Genomic DNA, 21910 nt, shown 5'->3' on the forward strand with positions numbered 1-21910 from the left:
CCAACCAAACTTTCAATTACAATAAACTTTTCTTTTATTAAGCAGCCATTTCTAAGCTACTTCTATGTAGTATCTCTATATTAAGGATATCATAAAAACCTTAACATGAGGGATCCCTGGGTGGTGCAGCGGTTTGGCCCCTGCCTAAAAACCTTAACATGCTAAAAGGAAATTTTTTTTACTTTTATTCTATTATATAATTAAAAAACAAAAAAGACTAGAGTCACTCAGCTACTTTTAAGGAGGGTGCATAAGATTTTACAACATTAAATAACTGGGTTTCATACCTTTCCAAAAGTTTGAGAATTATGCTCTAACAACTATCAATACCTTATTAGAAAATTGCATTTCGAGAGAGTTTTGGTTTACTGCCATACTTTCTAAAGAAAGGATTTTCATTGCTTTTAAAAGCCTTGAGCTATTTAAAAAAGGGGGGGGGGGCCTTGAGCTATGAAACTATTACTAGTTTTTATGTATGATTTAGTGGGTATGAGAAATATTTATCAGAGAAAACTAGTTTGAAAATATTAAGTGCTGAAAACCTGTGTTTGATAGCAGTTCTGAAACTGGCAATACCTCAACCTTTCAGTGATTCCACTTGAAATAACCATTCTCTTCATATTAATATTAATAAAAGATGATTCTATCAAATAAAGAGGTGTGGGGGTGACTAATTTGAAAATGATAGCGAGGCCTGTTATCGGCAGCCTTAGAAGAATGAAAGGGAGGAATCAAAGACCTGTCCTCTCAGCCTTCTCTTCTGTTGTTTGTACATACAGATGAGGACAGAACTGTATTTCCTTTCATCTCAGAAGAATCGCCCCAGCCTCTTTGGAATGCCACTGATTGTTCCATGTACTGTGCATACCCGGAAGAAGGACTTATATGATGCAGTTTGGATTCAAGTGTCTCGATTAGCCAGCCCCCTCCCACCTCAGGAAGCCAGTAACCATGCTCAGGATTGGTGAGTTTAGGGGATTAACCTAGCCCTGTGGTTTCCAAACTCAAGAAGAATAATTTGTATGAATTCTGTGTGATACATAGGACGTATTCTGTGTTAGGGTTATTCACTTGTTGAAGAACCATCCAGAGAACATATAATTCAACCATTTGGTTTGATCTTTTGAGTAGGAGAGACTATACAGTTTCCTTTCATTACCTAGACATTCTAGTGTCTAATAATCCTTTCATTCTCTAATCTCTTACCTAAAATCCCTCCTGCTAATGTGTTAAATCCTTCAGGCAATATCCTTGATTTCTGTTATTACAAAACTAGAGAGTATGAATTCACCAAGAAAATTGTATCCTCTCAACCCTCTGAAATTCAGAATAAGAATAGTGTGCATTTCTATACATGTACTCTAAAAAATTCCCATGCCATAACAAGTGATTCAGTTGGATTATTTCCATACCATGTCAGTTTAACACAGAATAATTTCATAAGTCTAGGTAAAGAAAATAAACATCTTCTGTTTCTTCTTTTCCATTCCTCCTCCCATTGTTCTATTAACTTAGTAAATGTATTTACTTCTAACAATTGTTGAGATTGTGATGCCTCATTTATATAACTGAACTGAATTGTAGTTTATTATGTCATTGTCATGGTGCAAATGAGCGTTCAGCTTCTGTGTTAACTGAATAAAGAAGTTCTCTTTGCTGATAGGTTATGGTATGGGGTTTTTTGATGACTAGGATAAGGCTTAAGGATAAATCTTAAAGGAAAACTAAAAATAAAAGATAACCAATTGAAGAATGTTGTGTTTAGTAAAAATATCATAGGGCAAGATTAAACTTAAAGCAAAAGTCTGACTAAATTGAAGAACTTCCAAATTACTGCTTTTCCCAAGGCTTGCTAAGTGAATTGGATATGGAATATGAGGGAAAGAGGTAGTTTTTCAGCCTGAGCAATTGTTTGTGAATGGTGTTAACATTTAATGAAATGAGGAAAACTGAGGAAAGAGTAGGTTTGGGGCAAGAGATGACAGGAATCAAGTTAAAGGTGTATATTATATTTTCAAGTGGGAGATACACTTAAGTGTCCTTTGCTGGAGATAGAAATATAGGTGTCATCAACACATAGTTGGTATTTAAAGCCCTGAGACTAGATGATATCATTTAGAGAATAAGAGTTACATAGAGAAGACACCCACAACCTAATTCCTCATCCATTCCAACATTTAAAGATAGAAAAATGACAGCAAAAGCAATTGAGAAGGAGCGGCCAGTGATATAAGAAGGAAATCAGGAGTGAGTTAGTGTCCCAGAAGTTAACTGAAGAAGTGTTTAAAGGAAGAACTGATGAGTTTCAAGTGCTGCAGAAAGATTAAAGGAAATGGGAACTGACCACTGGACTTGATAAAATGGTAGTCTTTTGTGACCTTTGCAAAAGCTTTTAGTGGAGTGGTATAGATGAAGGCATGGAGATTAGAATAGGTTAAAGAGAAAGTGCTCCTACAAGCAATAAAAAAGTTAGTAAGAGTTGATCTTTTAGAGATAACACACTGAATTTTTTTTTCCACACTGAAATATTTATGAATGAAGATGAAATGCCTCCAATTTCCTTCAGAATAATCTGGTGGGTCACAATGGCCAACAGGTAGAAACAACCTAAATGTTCATCAACAGACAAATGGATAAACAAACTATGGTATATCCACACAATGGAGGATTCATCAACCATAAAAAGGAATGAAGTTCTAATACACGCTACAACATAGATGAACCTTGAAAATATCAGACGAATGAAATAAGCCAAACACGAAAGGACAAATACTGTGAGATTTCACTTTTATAAGATATCTTTAGTAGGCAAATTCATAAACAGAAAGTAGATTAGATGTTACAAGTGTTTAGGGGGAGAGGTGTAGGGGAATTATTATTGCTTGATGCATACAGAGTTTCTGTTTAGAAAGATGAAAAATTTGTGGAGATAGATGATGGTGATGGTTCCACAGCATTGTGAATGTACTTACTGCCACTGAATTGTATACTTAAAAGTGATTAAATGGTAAATTTTATGTGTATTTTACCATAGTTTTTTTTTTTTAATTGAATAAAAGACTCTAGTGGAGCTAGGTAAAGGTATAGGTGAAATAAAAGTGGCCAAAGGTTGATGATTATTATTATTGGGTGACAAATACATGGGGGTTCATTGTGCATTCTCTATTTTTGTGAGTATTAATGTTAATAAATATGCATGTTTAGATTAGATGGACAAATTCCTGGAATTGAGGATCTATATAAAAGATTATTTTGAAGGACAGTGGACAAGGAAGAAAGTGAGGGTTTGGGGGCAGGGATTAGAAATTTTCTTTGGTCAAAGAATTGTTAAAGTGGTGATACTTGAATAAGTAATTTAAAAGGGTAGGAGGTGGTTGTTACAAACTAGGATATTTGGAACTGATATTTTTGGAGGTAATAAAGTCCTTATGGTTTCATTACCTTCAGCAGCCATGTAATAGCCATTACCAATTGCCAAATGTGCTGTCCTGCATTGCTTCTTACTGGGACAAGGATGAATAAATATTTTCTTAAGTTGGAGAATTCAAGGCTATCTTGCAGTTAAAAGACATTACTCTAAAAATGTTATGTGCCTTATAGCTTTGAGTAGTTAAGGCAGGGAAAAAGGGTGCCTCTCATGTACCACAACAGGATTCTGATTAAAGAAAACTTCTAAATAATATAGTTAGTCGACTCTTTTAAAAAATCATATGACCTTTCAGCCTTCTGTGCTGTGTCAATGTTCTTGTCATAGAAAGGTCTAATTATTTCAGTTTAATGTGAATTAAATCTTATGATAGGATTAGGGCTGAAGGATAATTGGTATTTGATTTCATGATTTGCTTATCTTATAAAATTTGCATGGACCACATGGGCTCTCTTAGAGACATCTGGCAGTCTAGTCTGTTTACCCTTCTGCATGGAAGCCCTGAGTGTGGTTGGTACAGGGCTGCTGCAAATGGGTTAAGATAACCAGCACTGAACCATCACCATGAGCATACTATTATGACAGATGTCCCTGCCTTGGGTTACTTCAAGAGAAAATGAAAAGAAATTGAGACCTCAAATCAGAAATGTTTTTTATACTCTTTGGTCTATGTTCTGTTTCAGTGATGACAGTATGGGCTATCAATATCCCTTCACTCTACGAGTTGTGCAGAAAGATGGGAACTCCTGTGCTTGGTGCCCATGGTATAGGTAAAGTGATCTTCTACAAAAGAAAATTTTAGTGGAATTGCAGCTTCAGATATTATACCTTTTTCATAAGGTTTCCAGCTTTTAGAAGAAATATTGAATAATGAGAAGCTTAAAATAAACTCAAGGAATTGTTGATTCATCTTTTCCTTATTGTGAGGACTGTAGCTTAGTTTTGCTCTTAACCCTTAGCTGGTTCTGTAAACTCTTATGATCCTCATCAAATTCATAGTTTATGATCAATATTTATTATTTTATACTTTGTACTCCTTAAATATAAATCAGTTTAGCAGTTCTGAGCCCAGTAGAACCATAATCTACTTACTAGACATTCCTGGAAGTCTATTTTTTATTTTTAGAAAAATTATGGGGATTGATTGGTCATTACTATTTCAGCTTGGAAAATACCTGAGTACTGAAGTCATCCTTCAGAGAGCTGTAATGGACTTAGCAAAAAGAATCTAAATAGCTGCTGAAACCATGGCCTTATCATGGTCCCTCCCCTCCCATAAATTTTTATATGTATTTATTTAATGTGCCATTTTATAAACAAGGAAATAGGCAGTGTTGTATCAGATGAGTTGTCCTACCTCAGAGCATTAAATAACTAAATTTAGAATTTTCTTAGAGATGTATTATCTCAAATGTCCAATTCTCATGTCATTTATTTACCATAAAGTCCACAAATACTCATGTGCATTAACAAATGGCTGTCAAGTACTTCGGAAACCAGAGACTTGAGAAGTGATGAGCATGCTTCCCTGAAATAATAACTACCAGTACATATTCATGAATTGATCACAGACTGTGAACCCAAGAAAGTGGAGAAGTAGAAAGGGAGAATATTTGTGATGAAGAAAATTTAGATTCTTTCATGATTATTCCTCCCTTTAATAGATCATCGTTCTCCCCCCGCCTTCAGATTTTGCAGAGGCTGTAAAATTGATTGTGGGGAAGACAGAGCTTTCATTGGAAATGCCTATATTGCTGTGGATTGGGACCCTACAGCTCTTCACCTCCGCTATCAAACATCACAGGAAAGGGTAAGTACTCAAGGCCACCATAAGATGGTGATTTTTATTTGTAAACATTTTCCCAGTTTAACCGTATTGTGCCATTTCTGGTTAGATGATCTAAATCATCCATCAAAAAAACATTCATTGGTATTCTCTATGGCACTTAATATATTGATTGACATGAGTATATGGATATTTCAGTTTTCCCACTTCTAGATTTAATTGTATTGGGGCATTATATTTCAGAAATACTAATACAAAAAAGTAAGTCTTGAAACTTCTGGGTATAATTAAGATGTTATATTGTTTGGCCATCGCATACCAAGCAATAAATATCTCTCTGCCTATTTATTAATTATTATTGAAGCTGCAGCATTTAATAACCACCATTACTTAGCTCAAAGGCATCCCAGGGCTATAGGTGCGTAATGGGCATAGTGATCAGAAAAACTAGAGAAAAGATCAAATGTTTCAAGACTGGGCATCTAAGAGTACATCTCAGTAGCTATTCTTACACTTAGCAATCCTAAAACTGGCCAGGGCACTTTTTAAATTTTGAAAATGTTACTTCAAAAAGAATACTAACTCCATACCTAAGAATGTTTGCCAAATAATCATTTGAAGGATAGTTTGGCTAAGTAGCAGATAGATAAAGATATGATGAATCTGATGGAGAAGTAAAAACAACAGAACCAAAGGATTTTTTTTTTAGTCACATGAAGAATTATAGTAGCTTTTGCATTTACGTGGCTCTTGATGGAAATTTCCAGTGAACAATCTGAAAGGCTCTAGAGGACATCCTGCTTATAGAAAGAAGGGCCTACGTGACCTGTTCAATCTCACCCCATTTCCACTTTCAGTGATGCTCTTAGGGTTCCATGGAAACCAACTTGCTATTGAGATATCCTGCCTTGCTGGAAACTGGGACCACATGACTAATATCTTCCTACATAATTTCTCTTCCTACCTTTGGTTTCTGCATGTGATTAGGGAGTCACGTAGACAAAGGAGATAACTTGGTTCAAAATTGACATTATTAACCATATGTTTTATGTTTTTTTATCCCAGTGATTTACCTTCTAGGAATTTATTCTAGGGAAAAACTCTGTTTTGCTGACAAATATTTATCATAGCATTTTTTAGAATAGTAAAAAAATTTGAAACAACTTGTATGTGTCCCACATTAGAGGAATGGTTAAATAAAGCATAGTGTATTAATTGGGTAAAATATTATGCAGTCATTGAAAATAATGATTACCCGGTGTAGGAGGTGGTTTTTTGCTTTAAAGATTTTTTGTTTTTGTTTTTTTAAAGATTAACTTAGCGAGTGGGGAAGTGGTAAAGAGAGAGAGAGAAAGAGTCTCAAGCAGACTCCATGCCAAGTTCAGAGCCTGGTGTGGGGCTCAATCTCATGACCCTGAGATCACGACCTGAGCTGAAACCAAAAATCAGATGTTTAACTGACTACACTACCCAGAAGCCCCATTACCAGTTTTTTTACTGACATAACCATGTATGGGTTTTTTTTAAAGCAAGGTATAAAATTTCATTTGCTGAAAAATCTTTGCAGTATAAAAGAATACTATTTAGGAAAAGGACTGAAGAAAATCTGCCAATATTTTGACAATGTTTGTCTTTGTATGAAGAGTATAAAAGGGGGAGGGGCACCTGGGTGGCTCATTCAATTAAGCATCTCCCTTTGGCTCAGGTCATGATCCCCGGGTCTTGGGATCAAGTCCTACATCAGGCTCCCCATGGGGAGCTTCTCCCTCTGCCTGTGACTCTGCCTCTCTCTCTCTGTCTCTCATGAATAAATAAATAAAATCTTAAAAAAAAAAAAAAAAGCCTCGATGGCTCATTTGGTTAAGCATCTGCCTTTGGCTCATGTCATGATCCCAGGGTTCTGGGATCAAGCCCCAAGATGGACTCCCTGCTTGCACACTCTGTCTCAGATGAATAAATAAAATCTTAAAAAAAAAAATAGAGATTTCAAGCAGAAGAAGAAAGAGGGTGTCAATGAGTTATTTAAACTATTTGAATAGTGGTAGAGAATCTGGGAATGGGTTCCAAGAGATAAAAAGGGGATCTTTGTCATTTAGGGAAATTTTATTGATAAATAAAAATTATTGTCAGTACTCAAATAGGTATTTTTATCAACCTTCCTCCTTGTCTCCATCTAGCTCTATAGCCTTTGTGTTCCATAAGAAATATAGTGAATAAAGATCAACATTCTTTACTAGCTTACTGCAGTTTGTGGTTGTCCATAAAGCATCCCTGATCGAGATAGTGGAGATGATATTTAACCAGCTATGAGAAAAGAATATTACCGTTTTTCTACTCTAATTCCAGCAACCATGATGCAACATATTTTCTTTTGAAGCATGTCAGTTTTTCCTTTGGATGACCAGCTCAAAAGATGATGAAAGTTAGTATCAGAAAAGAAGTCAGTGACCTAAGGTCAAGCCAGATTTCTCGTTCAGGGGGAAAAAAAAAAGATTTTTCTCTAAGTTCCTCTTCTTATAGATCTTTAGAAATGGCAGTGATGCAATGTTAAAACCGTTAAATGCATGGTCAGCCCTAGCATTTGACAGCCTGTGACTCAGCTATCATCTCGTGTGGGGGAAAAGTCACACATGAAAACCTGTTGTAAACCAATGAATGTCCTGAACCATGCCAATTTATAAGTTAGACAGCTCAGTGTTCCCATCAGAAGTTCAGGAAGGAAAACAGAAGGGAAGTTGCCTCAGGCAAAGAGAACAAATTCACCTCTGGACGGGGTGAGTAATAAGTTCAGTAATGGACTTGTGTGTGCATTGTTGGACTTGGTGTCCAGACCCCACCCTGGGATGAGACTTCCTGTGTGAAGTCTCATGGTGGCATTCATAGTCCTAATGCCGTGCCTCACCCACTATGGTTCTTGGTTGCTGTTAGGTGGCAACCAAGAATGAGAGGGGGAAGAATTCTTCCTTTCCTGTTGCAGTCTGGCTACCTCCTCCTATCCTTCTTCCTGATCCCATACTACCTCCAACACACATACTTGCACACCTACCCTCTCTGCTCTCTTTCTCTTTCTCTAGGTTTTGCTCCAAAATCTAGTATGCTGATTAATAGAACCAGAGAGGTTTGGGCAGGTGTGAGGGACCTTCTCAACAAAGTTGGGCATTTTTTGAGCCTACTGTTGCTTTTATTGCCATCTTCCTTGTCATCTCGATAAAAAGGCCCCGTGAAGCAGGAGACAGATGATACACATGGTATTCTGATAAGTCTCTTACATGGCATTAGCATGCAAATGAGTTTTTTCCTGTGGGGTTTCATGCTCTGGTATGTTGCCTTCTCGTGGACAGCTTTTCTGTACCCTTCCTCATTTAATCCAGATCTGGCTTCTGTGACCTAGTGATATTATTTCTCCTAGCCTCTATAAAACCTACAGCATACTAACAATGTTGTCCTTCTAGTTGAAAGTAAATGGCCGGGCATCCCAGGTGGCTCAGCAGTTTAGCACTGCCTTCAGCCCAGGACCTGATCCTGGAGACTTGGGATGGAGTCCCACATCGGGCTCCCTGCAGGGAGCCTACTTCTCCCTCTGCCTCTCTCTCTCATTCTCTGTGTGTCTCTCATGAGTAAATAAATAAAAACTTAAAAAAATAATAATCTTAAAAAAAAAAAAAAGAAAGAAAGTAAATGGCCTAACCTCAACACCCCTGGCGGGAGGGCAAGCTCACATGTAAGCTGTTAAAGGATTTCAAACTCATTAAATAGAGGTGCGGTAGCCACTAGACACATGTGGTTATTGAACACTTTAATGTGCCTGATTCAAGTTAAGAAGTATTGTAGATTCCAAAGACTTAGTAAAAAGGAATCTAAAATATGTCATCAATAATTCTTATATTAAAAAATAATAATTTTTATATTGATCACATGTTGAAATGATAATTGTTTTGGATATATTGGACTAAATAAAATATATCATTATAATTCAAAAACAAATTTTTTTTTAAATTCATTCATAGAGGCACAGAGAGAGAGAGAGGCAGAGACACAGGCAGAGGGAGAAGCAGGCTCCATGCAGGGAGCCCGACGTGGGACTCAATCCTGGGTCTCCAGGATCATGCCCTGGGCTGCAGGCGGCGCTAAACCGCTGTGCCACCGGGGCTGCCCTAATTCAAAAATTTTAAAGTAAACAGGCAATTCCTTGTTTTTGTCATTTTGAAGAATTCAGAAAATTTTCAAGAAAAGCTATTATGGTCAGATAAATTTGATCCAGGATGTTAATGGTGTAATTTTGGAAGTAATGCGCAAATACTTCATTTGCTCCAAGATTCGTTTGGGTTGTGTTTTCTTTTTCTTCATGTAGAATAAAATGAGAATGAGTCACCTAACGGATGATACATAGCCATGGGACCATTTTAAACTCACTCCCTCTCTTCCACCCTTCTCTCATTCTTCTTGTTCCCTCCACCTGCAGGTTGTAGATGAGCATGAGAGTGTGGAACAGAGTCGGCGAGCACAAGCTGAGCCTATCAACCTGGACAGCTGTCTCCGTGCTTTCACCAGTGAGGAGGAGTTAGGGGAAAATGAGATGTACTACTGTTCCAAGTGTAAGACCCACTGCTTGGCAACCAAGAAGCTGGATCTTTGGAGGCTTCCCCCCATCCTGGTATGTTACAGCACTACCTCAGAGAGCAGGAGCCTAGCATAAAGGAAAGAAGTCACGAACAAAAAGGAGTTTTGTTACTTTTGAGAAAAGAAGACCCTTCCTGTGGCTGGCAGTGTTTAAAATGCTTTTGCTGTGCAAGGTTTTTGTGTTGCACACAGAGATTGTTCTGCATGTGTTATTATTTCCAGTTCCTGCTCTGAAGGAGCATACAGGCCATAGGAGAAAGAAACCATATAGACTATTAACTATATATAGTTCAGTGCAGTATGTGAGAAGTGCATCCTGGTGAATTTGACCTTAAGGAGAAGGTGAAAGCACTTCTGGCTCTAGAGAGAGAAGCTTTAGGCTCGCCCTTTAGGCTCTTTAGAAGAGCAGTTGAGCAGCCTGAGTCTCTAATCCCACTGTGCTTGGTCACATAGCCACAGCACAGGCACACAAGTTCACTGGGGTTTATATGTTCTTTTACATGTGATTTGCTACTTCTGTCTTCTTCCTTCATAGAGTAAAAGACACTTCTGTTGCTTGTCAGGGGAGTTTGAAGTGCCAGATCTTCCTGTTCATTTAAGAAAGTTTTTTCCTTAAGGGTGGAAGTATTGTATCACATGTAACTGTGAGGCATTGATATATTTTAACCAAACCTTGTATGTATTTTTTTCTTCATGTCATCTTCCTGGTACTCTGTGAGACTATAAACGTAGGTTTTCTTTCCTTGGACCAGAACAACTTCCCAGGAAAGGATACACAGGAAATTAATAACATTAATTAGCTAGCTCCAGGGATGAGAACTCTGGGGAGAGAGGAAATGGACAGGGCCAAGCTTAGGACAGGTAGGCGGGAAGGGGGAAAGTTTATTTTTAACTGAAGTTTAATTTAACATGAAATGAAATGCATAGGGCAGCCTAGGTGGTTTAACGGTTTAGCGCCGCCTTCAGCCCAGGGCATGGTCTTGGAGACCCGGGATTGAGTCCCACGTCAGGTTCCCTGCATGGAGCCTGCTTCTCTCTCTACCTGTGTCTCTTCCTCATTCTCTCTCTCTCTCTCTCTCTCTTTTTCTCTCTCTATCTCTCATGAATAAATAAATAAAATCTTTTCAAAAAAAAAAAAGAAATGCATAGATTTTAAATGTCTAGTTTGATGAATTTTGATAACTATATATAACCCGTGTGGTAATCAGAACATATGCAACTAAGGCATTTGTATAAAAACTATGTTTTTGATGTCTTTAAAGAATAGTGAAGAATAAATGTTATGTTGAGAGCATGGTGGGCTTCTGTAGATCCATATACCAGTATGCCCCTGTAACACAGTAAATTGTTAGCATTTAGGGTAGAGATAGCGACCCAAAGATCTGTGCCCACGCTGGATTGTATAATAATACTGTATAAGATTAGAGGAATCTGTTGCTTTTAAAAAAGGAAAGAGAAGCCACAACAGAAAAGGGAGATTCTTACGCTCTTTAGGACAGTGAAACTCCCTGGTAACAACCAAAGGATATGGTAGGAAACAAGAGGCCTCCTACTGGAGATTGGGTAAGTTTCATCCATTTTCCTTCAGCATAGTCTTCTGTCTTCATGGCAGAAGTATATTTGTGAGCAGATCTTCTATGATGTTGGAAAATGGTAAAGATCAGAGTGGGTTACAGGCCCAGGAAGCAGGAAGACACGCAAACATGGGTTCCTAGGATGTTGCAGAAATTTGGGAAGAATTTAGGATGTGTACAGACTATGAAATTAGGGAGATACTATGTTAGTCATATATTTAAAGGCCAGTGTCCCCACTGATAACTCTGTTACATAATAGATGCATTCTTTTTGAAAAAAAACATATAATATATACTCTTGAACATTCACATGTATTGGACTTGGGGTTTTTTAATGTAATTTTGTATCTCCTGAACCCTTTAATGTAATTGTTTTCTACCTTTCCTTCTCCAGATTATTCACCTTAAACGATTTCAATTTGTAAATGGTCGATGGATAAAATCACAGAAAATTGTTAAATTTCCTCGTGAAAGTTTTGACCCTAGTGCTTTTTTAGTACCGAGAGACCCAGCCCTTTGTCAGCGTAAACCACTCACACCCCAGGGGGATGACCTCTCTGAGCCTAGAGTTCCATCAGGAGACATGAAGAAAGCGGATGCTCAGAATTCAGCTGGAGAAGAGGATGTGCTCCTGAGCAAGAGCCCATCTTCACTCAGCGCAAACATCATCAATAGCCCTAAAGGTGAGGAAGCCTGGAGGGGCTCATGGGGCCCAGATGTCACCCGAGCTTTCTCGGGACCCCCATAGGTTGCATGTTTCCCTCAGTCTTCCATTCTGGAGCAACTGCTTGGTGAGGTAGAAGGAACCTGTCTGGGATCAGACCTATCTAGATTTGAGTCACCTGTGTGACTTTTAGCAGAAGACACAGCCTCCCTAAATCTATTTTCTCATTCATAAAAGTTCCCAAAGTCTGAGGATTTGCTGCCTCAGCGGTTTAGCGCCTGCCTTTGGCCCAGGACGCGATCCTGGAGTCCCGGGATCGGGTCCCGTGTTGGGCTCCGGGCATGGAGCCTGCTTCTCCCTCCTCCTGTGTCTCTGCCTCTCTCTCTCTCTCTCATTCTCTGTGTCTAAAATAAATAAATAAATACATACATACATACATACATACTTTAAAAAAAAAAGAGGGTGGGGCAGCCCTGGTGGCGCAGCGGTTTAGCGCCGCCTGCAGCCCAGGGTGTGATCCTGGAGATCCGGGATCGAGTCCCACATCAGGCTCCCTGCATGGTGCCTGCTTCTCCCTCTCCCTGTGTCTCTGCCTCTCTCTCTCTAGCTGTGTCTCTATGAATAAATAAATAAAATCTTAAAAAAAAAAAAAAGAATGAAGGCAAGGTGATGAAAACACTAAAAAAAAAAGAGGGTGAAGCACCATATATGCCTGACACATAATGGTGATCATGAGTGATAGTTGTTATCCTTGTTCCCTTACAGCAGAGGTTCTAAAAGTGTAGTCTGGGAATCCCTAGAGAGTCTCTCAGAGACCCTTTCAGGGAGCCTCGAAAAGTAGAACTATTTTTATAAGAATACTAAGAACAGTACTCACCTTTTCAACTTTCATTCTATCACAGATATGCAGTAGAGTCAGAGCCACCATGATATTCAAGGATATCATCGGTGAAATATGTTCTTATGTATTGTATTTTTTTAATTCCTCAGTTTTAACTTCTAATGTGATTAATATTTATAGATATAACCCACATAAACACAAGTTCTAGGGATCTTCAACAATTTTTGACAGTATAGAAGGAGATGAAGGAGGCTATGACCAAAAAGTTTGAGACCCACTACCTTACCGGGTTGTTGTGAGAGAGAGAGATAGTAGAGAGAGAATTTCCTTTTTTTTTTTTTTTTAAGATTTATTTATTTATTTATTTATGATAGACATAGAGAGAGAGAGAGAGGCAGAGACACAGGAGGAGGGAGAAGCAGGCTCCATGCCGGGTGCCCAACGTGGGACTCGATCCCGAGACTCCAGGATTGCGCCCTGGGCCAAAGGCAGGCGCTAAACCGCTGAGCCACCCAGGAATCCCCGAGAGAGAATTTCCAATACTGTGCCTAGCAATAGTAATTGCTTAATAATTGGTGATCATATTTTTTAATGTAATTTGACAAGGGAGAATATGTATTTGTAATACGTCTTAGTCTAGTTGTTTTGAACTGAATCTGACCTAATATCTTTTGGCTGTTTATTTTTATTTTATTTATTTTATTTTAAATCCAGTATAGTTAATATATTAGTGTTATATTAGCCTCGGGTGTACATCTTTCTGCTGATTTTATTTTCTCTTTTCTCCTCTTCTTTTCTCTTTTCATCTTTCTACTGGTTTTAAGTCCCTACATGGTACATGTTTTCAGAATGTTGCTACCTGTGGGAGCGTGGCCTGAGGAAGACAAGAATATAACTTATCAGCTCCATGATAGGAATAAAAAGCTGGTCAGAACACCCCTGTATTTACCTTTATGTGTACACTTGTGAAGTTGGCTTCAAAGTTAGCATTTAGTGGCTGGTTAAACTTGTGGCATTGGGATTTATGAATCTTTTCCTTTTCTCCCTTTCACAGGTTCACCTTCTTCATCAAGAAAAAGTGGAACCAGCTGTCCCTCCAGCAAAAATAGCAGCCCTAACAGTAGCCCTAGGACTTTGGGGAGGAGCAAAGGGAGGCTCCGGCTACCCCAGATCGGCAGCAAAAATAAACTGTCAAGTAGTAAGGAGAACTTGGATGCCAGCAAAGAGAATGGGGCTGGGCAAGTTTGTGAGCTGGCTGATGCCTTGAGCCGAGGGCCCATGCTGGGGGGCAGCCAAACTGAGCTGGTCACCCCTCAGGACCACGAAGTAGCTCTGGCCAATGGATTTCTCTATGAGCATGAGGCATGTGGCAACGGCTACAGCAATGGTCAGCTTGAAAACCACAGTGAAGAAGACAGCACTGATGACCAAAGAGAAGATGTTCATGTTAAGCCTATTTATAATCTATATGCAATTTCGGTAAGTGGTTTGTTACATGGTTCTCAGAATGATCTGCCCTTCTCTGTGGTTTGTTCATTCATCTTCATTCATTCATCAGTCATTTTTTCAGGGCCTGCTTATTTGCTAGCCATTGAGCTTGGTGATAGACAAAGTTAGCAGTAGAAATCTTGGCCTTCTAGGTAGAATCCAGGGTGCTCCCAGTGCAATTCAGGGAATAATCATGTAATCACTATCATTGGAGTCGTGGATTCAAGGCATCAAAGTTATGTACACCTAAGGAATTTTTGCTTTTTAAAAAATAATTACAACTATAAAATGGTAAGATTTAGAGCTTTTAAATTTTGACTTCTCTTTTTGTTTTGTTTTTAGAAAAGGGTAGGTGGTTCCAAAACATTTTTTTTAATCACCTAAGTGATTGGTGTTTTCCTGAGTAGGTCCTAGTACTGCACCCTGGCCATACTGCTGTTAACGACTAACATACCTCTGCTTTCTTCTCTCTTACAGTGCCATTCAGGAATTCTGGGCGGGGGCCATTATGTCACTTATGCCAAAAACCCAAACAGCAAGTGGTACTGTTATAATGACAGCAGCTGTAAGGTAAATATCCCTAGTCTTTGCATAAAAGAAACAGAAATGTCAACAGATTAGGAGACATTTGTTGAAATAACAGACTTTGTCCCAAGTAGGAAATACTTATTTCTGTTAAAGTCAGTGTATAGGTGCCTTCAGTATTAAAGGAGCAAAAGTGATGTGCCAAGTAGAGAATGAAAACATGAACAGTGAGGAAAAAGAAGGTGTTAGTTAATGAGAAAAAAGTTATCTTTTGAGCTATATTAGGATTTGAGCTTTTTTTTCTTTTGTCATTCTTTTGATTTTCTTGTGGTCAGAATATCTTCCCCAAAACAAACATTGAAAATAATAGGGCTTATTTTAGGGCAGGTATCAAACTGCCAAAATATTAAGCTGATTGGAAGCAGTCTGGTTTAGTAATTAAAGAAGATTGGTCTTCCCTTCCTTAGCAAGGATTAAGAGGCAGCATAGTGATGGCTTTTTATTAAAGGCTTTTCTTGCCCCTTCAGGAACTTCACCCTGATGAAATTGACACCGACTCCGCCTACATTCTTTTCTATGAGCAGCAGGGGATAGACTATGCACAATTTCTGCCAAAGATCGATGGCAAAAAGATGGCAGACACAAGCAGCATGGATGAAGACTTTGAGTCCGATTACAAAAAATACTGTGTGTTACAGTAAAGCTACCACTCTGGCTGCTAGACAGGTTGGTGGTGAGGGAGATGACTCCCTGTAGCTGACATTTGGCAGAAGCGTCTGTAAAGGCAAGCTAAATGTAGTTATTTTATCCTGTGACCCTGAAGCACAAAATAAAAATCCTAATTAAAATAGCAGTTAACATAACAGTAGTAATACTTTGGTTTGGGAGGTGTCTCACACAAGCTCTCTGGTAGAGAACTTTCAGGCAGAGCCCACCATTAGCCTGTAAACAAAAGGGTTTTTTTGGCACCAGCCACCTGGGACCAAATAAGAGCTAAATTGTGCTTGTCCAGATATAAACAAACATGTAGTGAGTGTAGAGTTTACCAATAATCCTAACAAAATGCTAAGAATTTCCTTGGAGTCAAAGTCAAACAAAAAATTGTAGTGTTGTCTGGGGACGACATGATATGCTACCTCCTTTTTCCTGAAGTTTTATTCCATTATATTGACAAGATGGAGAAAGCAAGGTCAGAAGGTGTGCAAAGGATTTTTAAGGCATGGACACACATTTTTCTATTTATTTTTTAAAACATTTTCCCCACTCTTTCTATGCCTTTCTTGCTTTTTGTTTCTGATGTTGTGTTTGTGTTTGAGACACAACCAGTCATTCGTGGCAGAGGCATACATAAATGGTCAGTTTGAAAGGGATAATATTTTAAGAGCTGTGTGCCTTCTACCCAAGGCCTTGGTTGGAGACCCTGTAGAGGGGGAGGGGAAAAAAGCATCCTGAGAAATCCATCTAAAATAGTCCTCCAGATAGAGGCATCTTATTTTGAGGATACTTCAGGTGTCCTCAAAAATGTATCCCCACCACTGCTGAAGCACGATTGGAGAGTCACCAATATTTGCACCGTTGTCACATGCCCACATTGCACAAGAGCTGAGAGGGAAAGTGGCATCAAAGCTGGAGGTGTTTTACAACTGGTGGTTGTTTGTTCTTTGTTTCTTTGTTTTGCACTTTAAAAGAAGAGAGAATACATGCAAATGAACTTTTAAAAACATGTTCATATTTGATGGCTGTAAGGGCTATAAATTAACTTGAATATGGGGTATTTTGCCCCATCACGTTAAATTTAAAAACAAAACACATCCCACACACTGGTAGCGTGTATTTTTAATTTAATTGGTGGGTTTAGGAAGTAAGCTTTTGTTTTGTTTGCATATCCCATCTTTTCTTTTGTGTGTGTGTGTGTTTGTCTTTTTTTTCTTTCTTTTAATAATTTCACAGTAGTGGCCATCAGAAGTTATGTTTCTTTGCTCACTTCATTTTTTTCCTCTGATAATTCAAAACTGGAACAAAAGTATAAATGTTATTTATTTCAGGCAGCATGTTTTTTCCCCTGTGTTGTTTTTAAATATATGTGAAGTAAATATTTCTTCCTTTTTTCCAGTCTTTTTTTTATCATCTGGACCCTGGAAGTGATTCTCATTAATTATTAGATTTTATTAACCTTCCTTCCTCACAGATAGTAAGTACCAATTTAGTTAAGCATTTGTGTTCTGATCTCTGCGGCCGATTATTAGCCAGTTCTTCTCGGAGCATTTGGAAAGATGGTTTTAAATGGCTACCTAAGTTGAAATCCTATTCAGAAAAAGACTGTAATTACAAGTAGGAAGGAGTGGCCTAAAAGGTAAAATATGAGGAAGTCAGACAAAATGCAGGCTTTATAGTTTCATGATTTCAGTATATAAAAATCTGTCCATTTCTACGTGGACAAGTCCCATGAAAAAGTGGAAGATTTTAAATAATTTCCTTACAGATGTTTTATTTAAGCAGGTAGCACAATCTACTAATGTTGTTTGATCTGTGTTTGTTATATTGGTTGTAATTAATTTTTTAATTCATGACTAGCAGAAAATTTATTAAATTAACTATTAACTACATTCACCTTGTAAATTACTGTATAAAACTTGTTGACAATGCACTGACTTTAGAAAGATGTTAATGTACATAAATAGAGTGTAAATAAAATAGTGTTGATGTACTGAAATATGAACTGTATAAAAAAGTATTGGTAATTGTATATGGAGTGTACCTGTTTATCTGTAACTATTATCCAAACAAATTAAATACTGTGGATGCATCTATGTGCTGTTTTTCCTCTATACAAGTAAACACCAAAAAAGTCAAAATTTTCTGCATTTCTGTGACCCTATTTAATTCTCTTACTTAAATACCTACCTGACTTATAGAGTGGATGCTCCATCTCCGAAAGAATGGAAACTGTTGAAGGTAGAACAAGGTCCCTGCAGTGAATTGATTTAAACTCTGTTCACATCCCTATTAGGAAATTGTTTGGAAGGCATTCGCATGGGATGGAGGGAATGTGTATGAGAGCTGGTAGTGAACAGAGACTTGATGAAGGAGGTCTTAACAATAGTTTTCTTGCCCATTAGGAGTCAAGAGGAAAACTTATCATTGAATAATGCCTTAAAACAATCCTGAATTTCTAGGGGGTGCTGAGAAACCAGGGATATCCCTGGGTTGTCTGAGAGGTCGCTGAGGAAGCAGTTGGCAGTGGGTCCTTCACCCTCAGTCCCTATTTGTTTATCTTTAAAAATAGAATGCCTACCTCTTGGCCTTATCTTAAGTAAATGAAGTATACAAAAGCCTGGCAGCAGTTCCTTGGTAAATGCTCAATGAATGTGGAATCCTACCCCTATGAGATTCAATCATGTTTTGCAAAGAGGTTTTTTTACTCTTGCTATTTTAATGCTAAAAAGAATTTAATAGCTCTTTGCTCAAATTCTTGAAAACAGGAACACACATTAAAAATGTATAGAATGAAACATGTTGAATCAGCATCGGTGTTATTTTGTTTAAAAAAACATTCAGAAAGTCATCAAAAATAAAGTACGGCTCCTAAAGTGCCAGTCTATGTCTCTGGCTTTCTAAAGGACAGTCTTGAAAAGAACCAGCCCATGGAGATGGGTAAGCATTTTGTTTCTCATTTCTGAGTGGCGCTTTAAATTAAGAGAGCTCTTTGGCCTCCCAGCCTCTCTACTACTTGGTGGCATTACTCACTGTGGGCTCCTTTCATAATTGCAGACACAATTGAATTGAAGCAAATTGATGAATTGCTACATTTCCCCCAATTATTTTAAGGGTGGAATATAGGATTTTATTAGGCCAGAGCTAGAATGTGTAGCTTAGGGAACAGATATCCTAGTTTCCCTGATGATGTACCAGCAGATTTCTTAGTATTGATATCACAAAGTCAAAAGTGCACACACCCACCCCTATGATCAGACACTCATAGAAGACAGTACAAATAAAAAGAGGATGTCTTTAGGTTTGCCAAACTTCCTGAACAATGAGAAGCAAAATAGTAAATAAGAATGCAAGAATTGCAAACTCAGAGGCCTATAGGGACCAAGTTTGGGAACAGAGTGTAAGAGTTGCAGGTTTACCCTTTCACGAAGATGGCGCCGAAGGCGAAGAAGGAAACCCCTGCCCCTCCCAAAGCCAATGCCAAAGCAAAGGCTTTGAAAGCTAAGAAAGGTGCTGAAAGGCATGCACAGTCACACAAAAAAGAAGATTCACACATCACCTACATTCCGACAACCCAAGACCCTGTGTCTCTGAAGGCAGCCCAAATATCCTCGAAAGAGCGCCCCCAGGAGAAACAAGCTTGATCACTATGCCATCATCAAGTTCCCCTTAACTACTGAGTCAGCCATGAAGAAAATAGAAGACAACAATACACTTGTGTTCATTGTGGATGTCAAGGCCAATAAGCACCAGATCAAACAGGCTGTGAAGAAGCTCTATGACATTGATGTGGCCAAGGTCAACACCTTGATCAGGCCTGATGGAGAGAAGAAAGCATATGTTCGACTGGCTCCTGACTATGATGCTTTGGATGTTGCCAACAAAATTGGGATCATCTAAACTGAGTCCAGCCGTCTATAAATCTAAATATAAATTTTTTCACCATTTAAAAAAAAAAATTGCAGGTATAGCCCAGATGAGAATGGGGAGTGATGGGGATTTTGGTGGGTTCTAGGACACACATCCATCTAAGGCTCCCTTTGATTGTTGCCATGCAGGAATGTGGCCCCGTGTTACCATATCGTTTTTTTACCCATAAAGAGAAACCAGAAATCCAGGTATTAATACAAAATACCCAAGTTAGAAATGTCAACAATTAACTTTTAAAAAGTTTTTAAACATTGTTCAAAAGCCTATCTGCGGGCAGCCCGGGTGGCACAGTGGTTTAGCGCTGCCTTCAGCCCCGGGCTTGATCCTGGAGACCCAGGATCGAGTCCCATGTCGGGCTCCCTGCATGGAGCCTGCTTCTCCCTCTGCCTGTGTCTCTGCCTCTCTCTCTCTGTGTCTCTCACGAAAAAATAAATAAAATCTTTAAAAAAAAAAAAAAAAACTATCTGCAAGCCAGATTCAGGCTACCAGTATATGCGCTTTGTTAGGTAGAAAGGTTGTGGACTTAGAGTGTATTAAATCAAAAAGTTGTAGTTCAGCTATTACAACCACTATTCACTAAAAATGCCCAGATTTCTTGTGACCAATGAGAATACCATTTTATCTCAAAAGGTTATTACAAATAGATAATATATGTAAATAGGCACAGAATCTGACACCTATTAAGTACCCAAATAACAATATTCTTTTCTCAAGTTCATTACCAATCCAGAAGTATATAGCTTAACAACCTGTAAGCATGTTTTAGGTACAGAGCTGTGTTAGGCTCTCTAGGGCAGCAGTTCCCAGCCTGGCAATTCACCAGTATCATCAAAATCAACTAGGAGTTTGTTAAAAGTGCTGATTCGAGGGTCCCACCCATCATTGTCATATTAAACCTGTGCTCTGTACTCTACACTCAGATTTATGAGATCTTCTCCCATACAGGCCAAGAATCTGCATTTTAATAAGTTCCTCAGGGGAGAATGTTTTACAGCCAGTTCTCACTGGTCTTCAGGTTGGTCATTTATGGAAACCACTGCTCTAGTGAATGAGTCATTTTTCCGTCTAATTAGGGAATGATGATATGCATATGCATACATGCAAGGAGAAGTGGTAGTAATTAACCAAAGCTCCCTAGGTATAATTGTCTTTGATGAAGTGCTGACTGAAGGCACTAGACAGTAGGCCGTTGACAAAGTACTTAAGGAAAACCAAATGGGAAAGGGAAGTGAGCTGTGCCATAAAGCAAGATCAGGACTTTATCAGAAGGGTGCAGAACAGTCTGGCAGTCTAAGAGAGGCAAGGGAGCAGAGATGTGTAGACCGTTTGGATTGACCTCAATGTGCGTGAGGAGCATGATAGAAGATAACAAGCAGAAACCACGTTGTGAAGGCCCTTGAAGGTCAGGCCCCGTATAATGAATATTTAACATTGCCAAGTATTTTGGTATGGATGAGTGGTTGACATAAGTGCACACTACACTTAGGCCATTTTATTGTAAACAAGTTTTTGTTTGCTATAACTTAACTTTTCTCCTTTTCATACACACAATCCCCTTTTGCTAAAATTAAAATGTCTGTTGATAATGAACTTGAAACTTCAAGCCCAAGAGGAATGCAGAAGGGTGCTGAGCTTAAAGTGCTCCAATATAGTCAAGGTAAGTGAAGGAAAAAGAATCAGGCAGGAGGTGGGAGAACAACCAGAAGGAAGAAGGCAGGCGGAGAGAGGACTGAGTGTGGCTGAAAGACCGGAGGAGAGGAGACCTAGAAAGGAGGTGAAGTGGTGGGGGCATCCAAAATTTTCAGGGGCCACAGGGGCAGGCTTCTTTAATTCTCTGTAGCAGGAACCTCTGCTACTGATGGCTAAACCCTGATGCTCACTAGATTGTAGGTCGAGTAGAGGGAAGGGGACTTCCAAATTAGTGATCAGCAGAGAGCCTTCCAGAGTGAATGCATCAGGCGATGGGGATGGACATCAGAGACTGCCTATAGCCTCAAGTTCAGGGCAGTCATCCTAGCAGATGGATTAGATATCTAGTCTATAGTGTTTTTCTGCTCCTTGAAGAATGGTATGACCTTGAGCAGGCCACTTGTCTCCTTGGCACCTCAGTTCCCTTTCTGAATAATGAAGTGGTTGTGTTAAGTCAATGGTATTCAGTTTTTAGCTTGAAACAACATTGGGACTGGACCCTTCGAACTACATTTTATCTGAAGGACTGGTGGCTAAAGCAGATGGAGTTGCTCAGGTTGAAGTGAGGGCAGGAGGTGGGGTGCTGCTTGAACAACCTGTGACGGCTCTAATGTGAGGGATCAGATGCACAGTAAAGCACCGTTGACATCTG

At 38.8% G+C, this 21910-nt stretch overlaps 1 protein-coding gene and 1 pseudogene across 2 annotated transcripts in view; both read left to right on the forward strand.

Annotated features, from left to right (window-relative positions):
- The window catches only part of USP32 (ubiquitin specific peptidase 32), a 205565-nt gene extending 187834 nt beyond the window's left edge, over positions 1 to 17731 (forward strand). For both annotated transcript variants that reach the window (XM_055320812.1, XM_055320821.1), the window contains exons 27-34: positions 780 to 964; positions 4111 to 4197; positions 5117 to 5237; positions 9676 to 9867; positions 11802 to 12090; positions 13967 to 14391; positions 14878 to 14970; positions 15453 to 17731. In XM_055320812.1, the coding sequence (XP_055176787.1) occupies positions 780 to 964; positions 4111 to 4197; positions 5117 to 5237; positions 9676 to 9867; positions 11802 to 12090; positions 13967 to 14391; positions 14878 to 14970; positions 15453 to 15626 (1566 nt within the window). In that variant the 3' untranslated portion in view covers positions 15627 to 17731. The remainder of the gene's footprint in view (positions 1 to 779; positions 965 to 4110; positions 4198 to 5116; positions 5238 to 9675; positions 9868 to 11801; positions 12091 to 13966; positions 14392 to 14877; positions 14971 to 15452) is intronic.
- A 1339-nt stretch (positions 17732 to 19070) lies between these two features.
- Positions 19071 to 19572, forward strand: LOC129514110 (60S ribosomal protein L23a-like; annotated as a pseudogene).
- Positions 19573 to 21910: the final 2338 nt, after the last annotated feature.

This window comes from Nyctereutes procyonoides, unplaced genomic scaffold (genome assembly GCF_905146905.1).
Source record: "Nyctereutes procyonoides isolate TBG_1078 unplaced genomic scaffold, NYPRO_anot_genome, whole genome shotgun sequence".
NCBI classification, from domain to species: domain Eukaryota; kingdom Metazoa; phylum Chordata; class Mammalia; order Carnivora; family Canidae; genus Nyctereutes; species Nyctereutes procyonoides.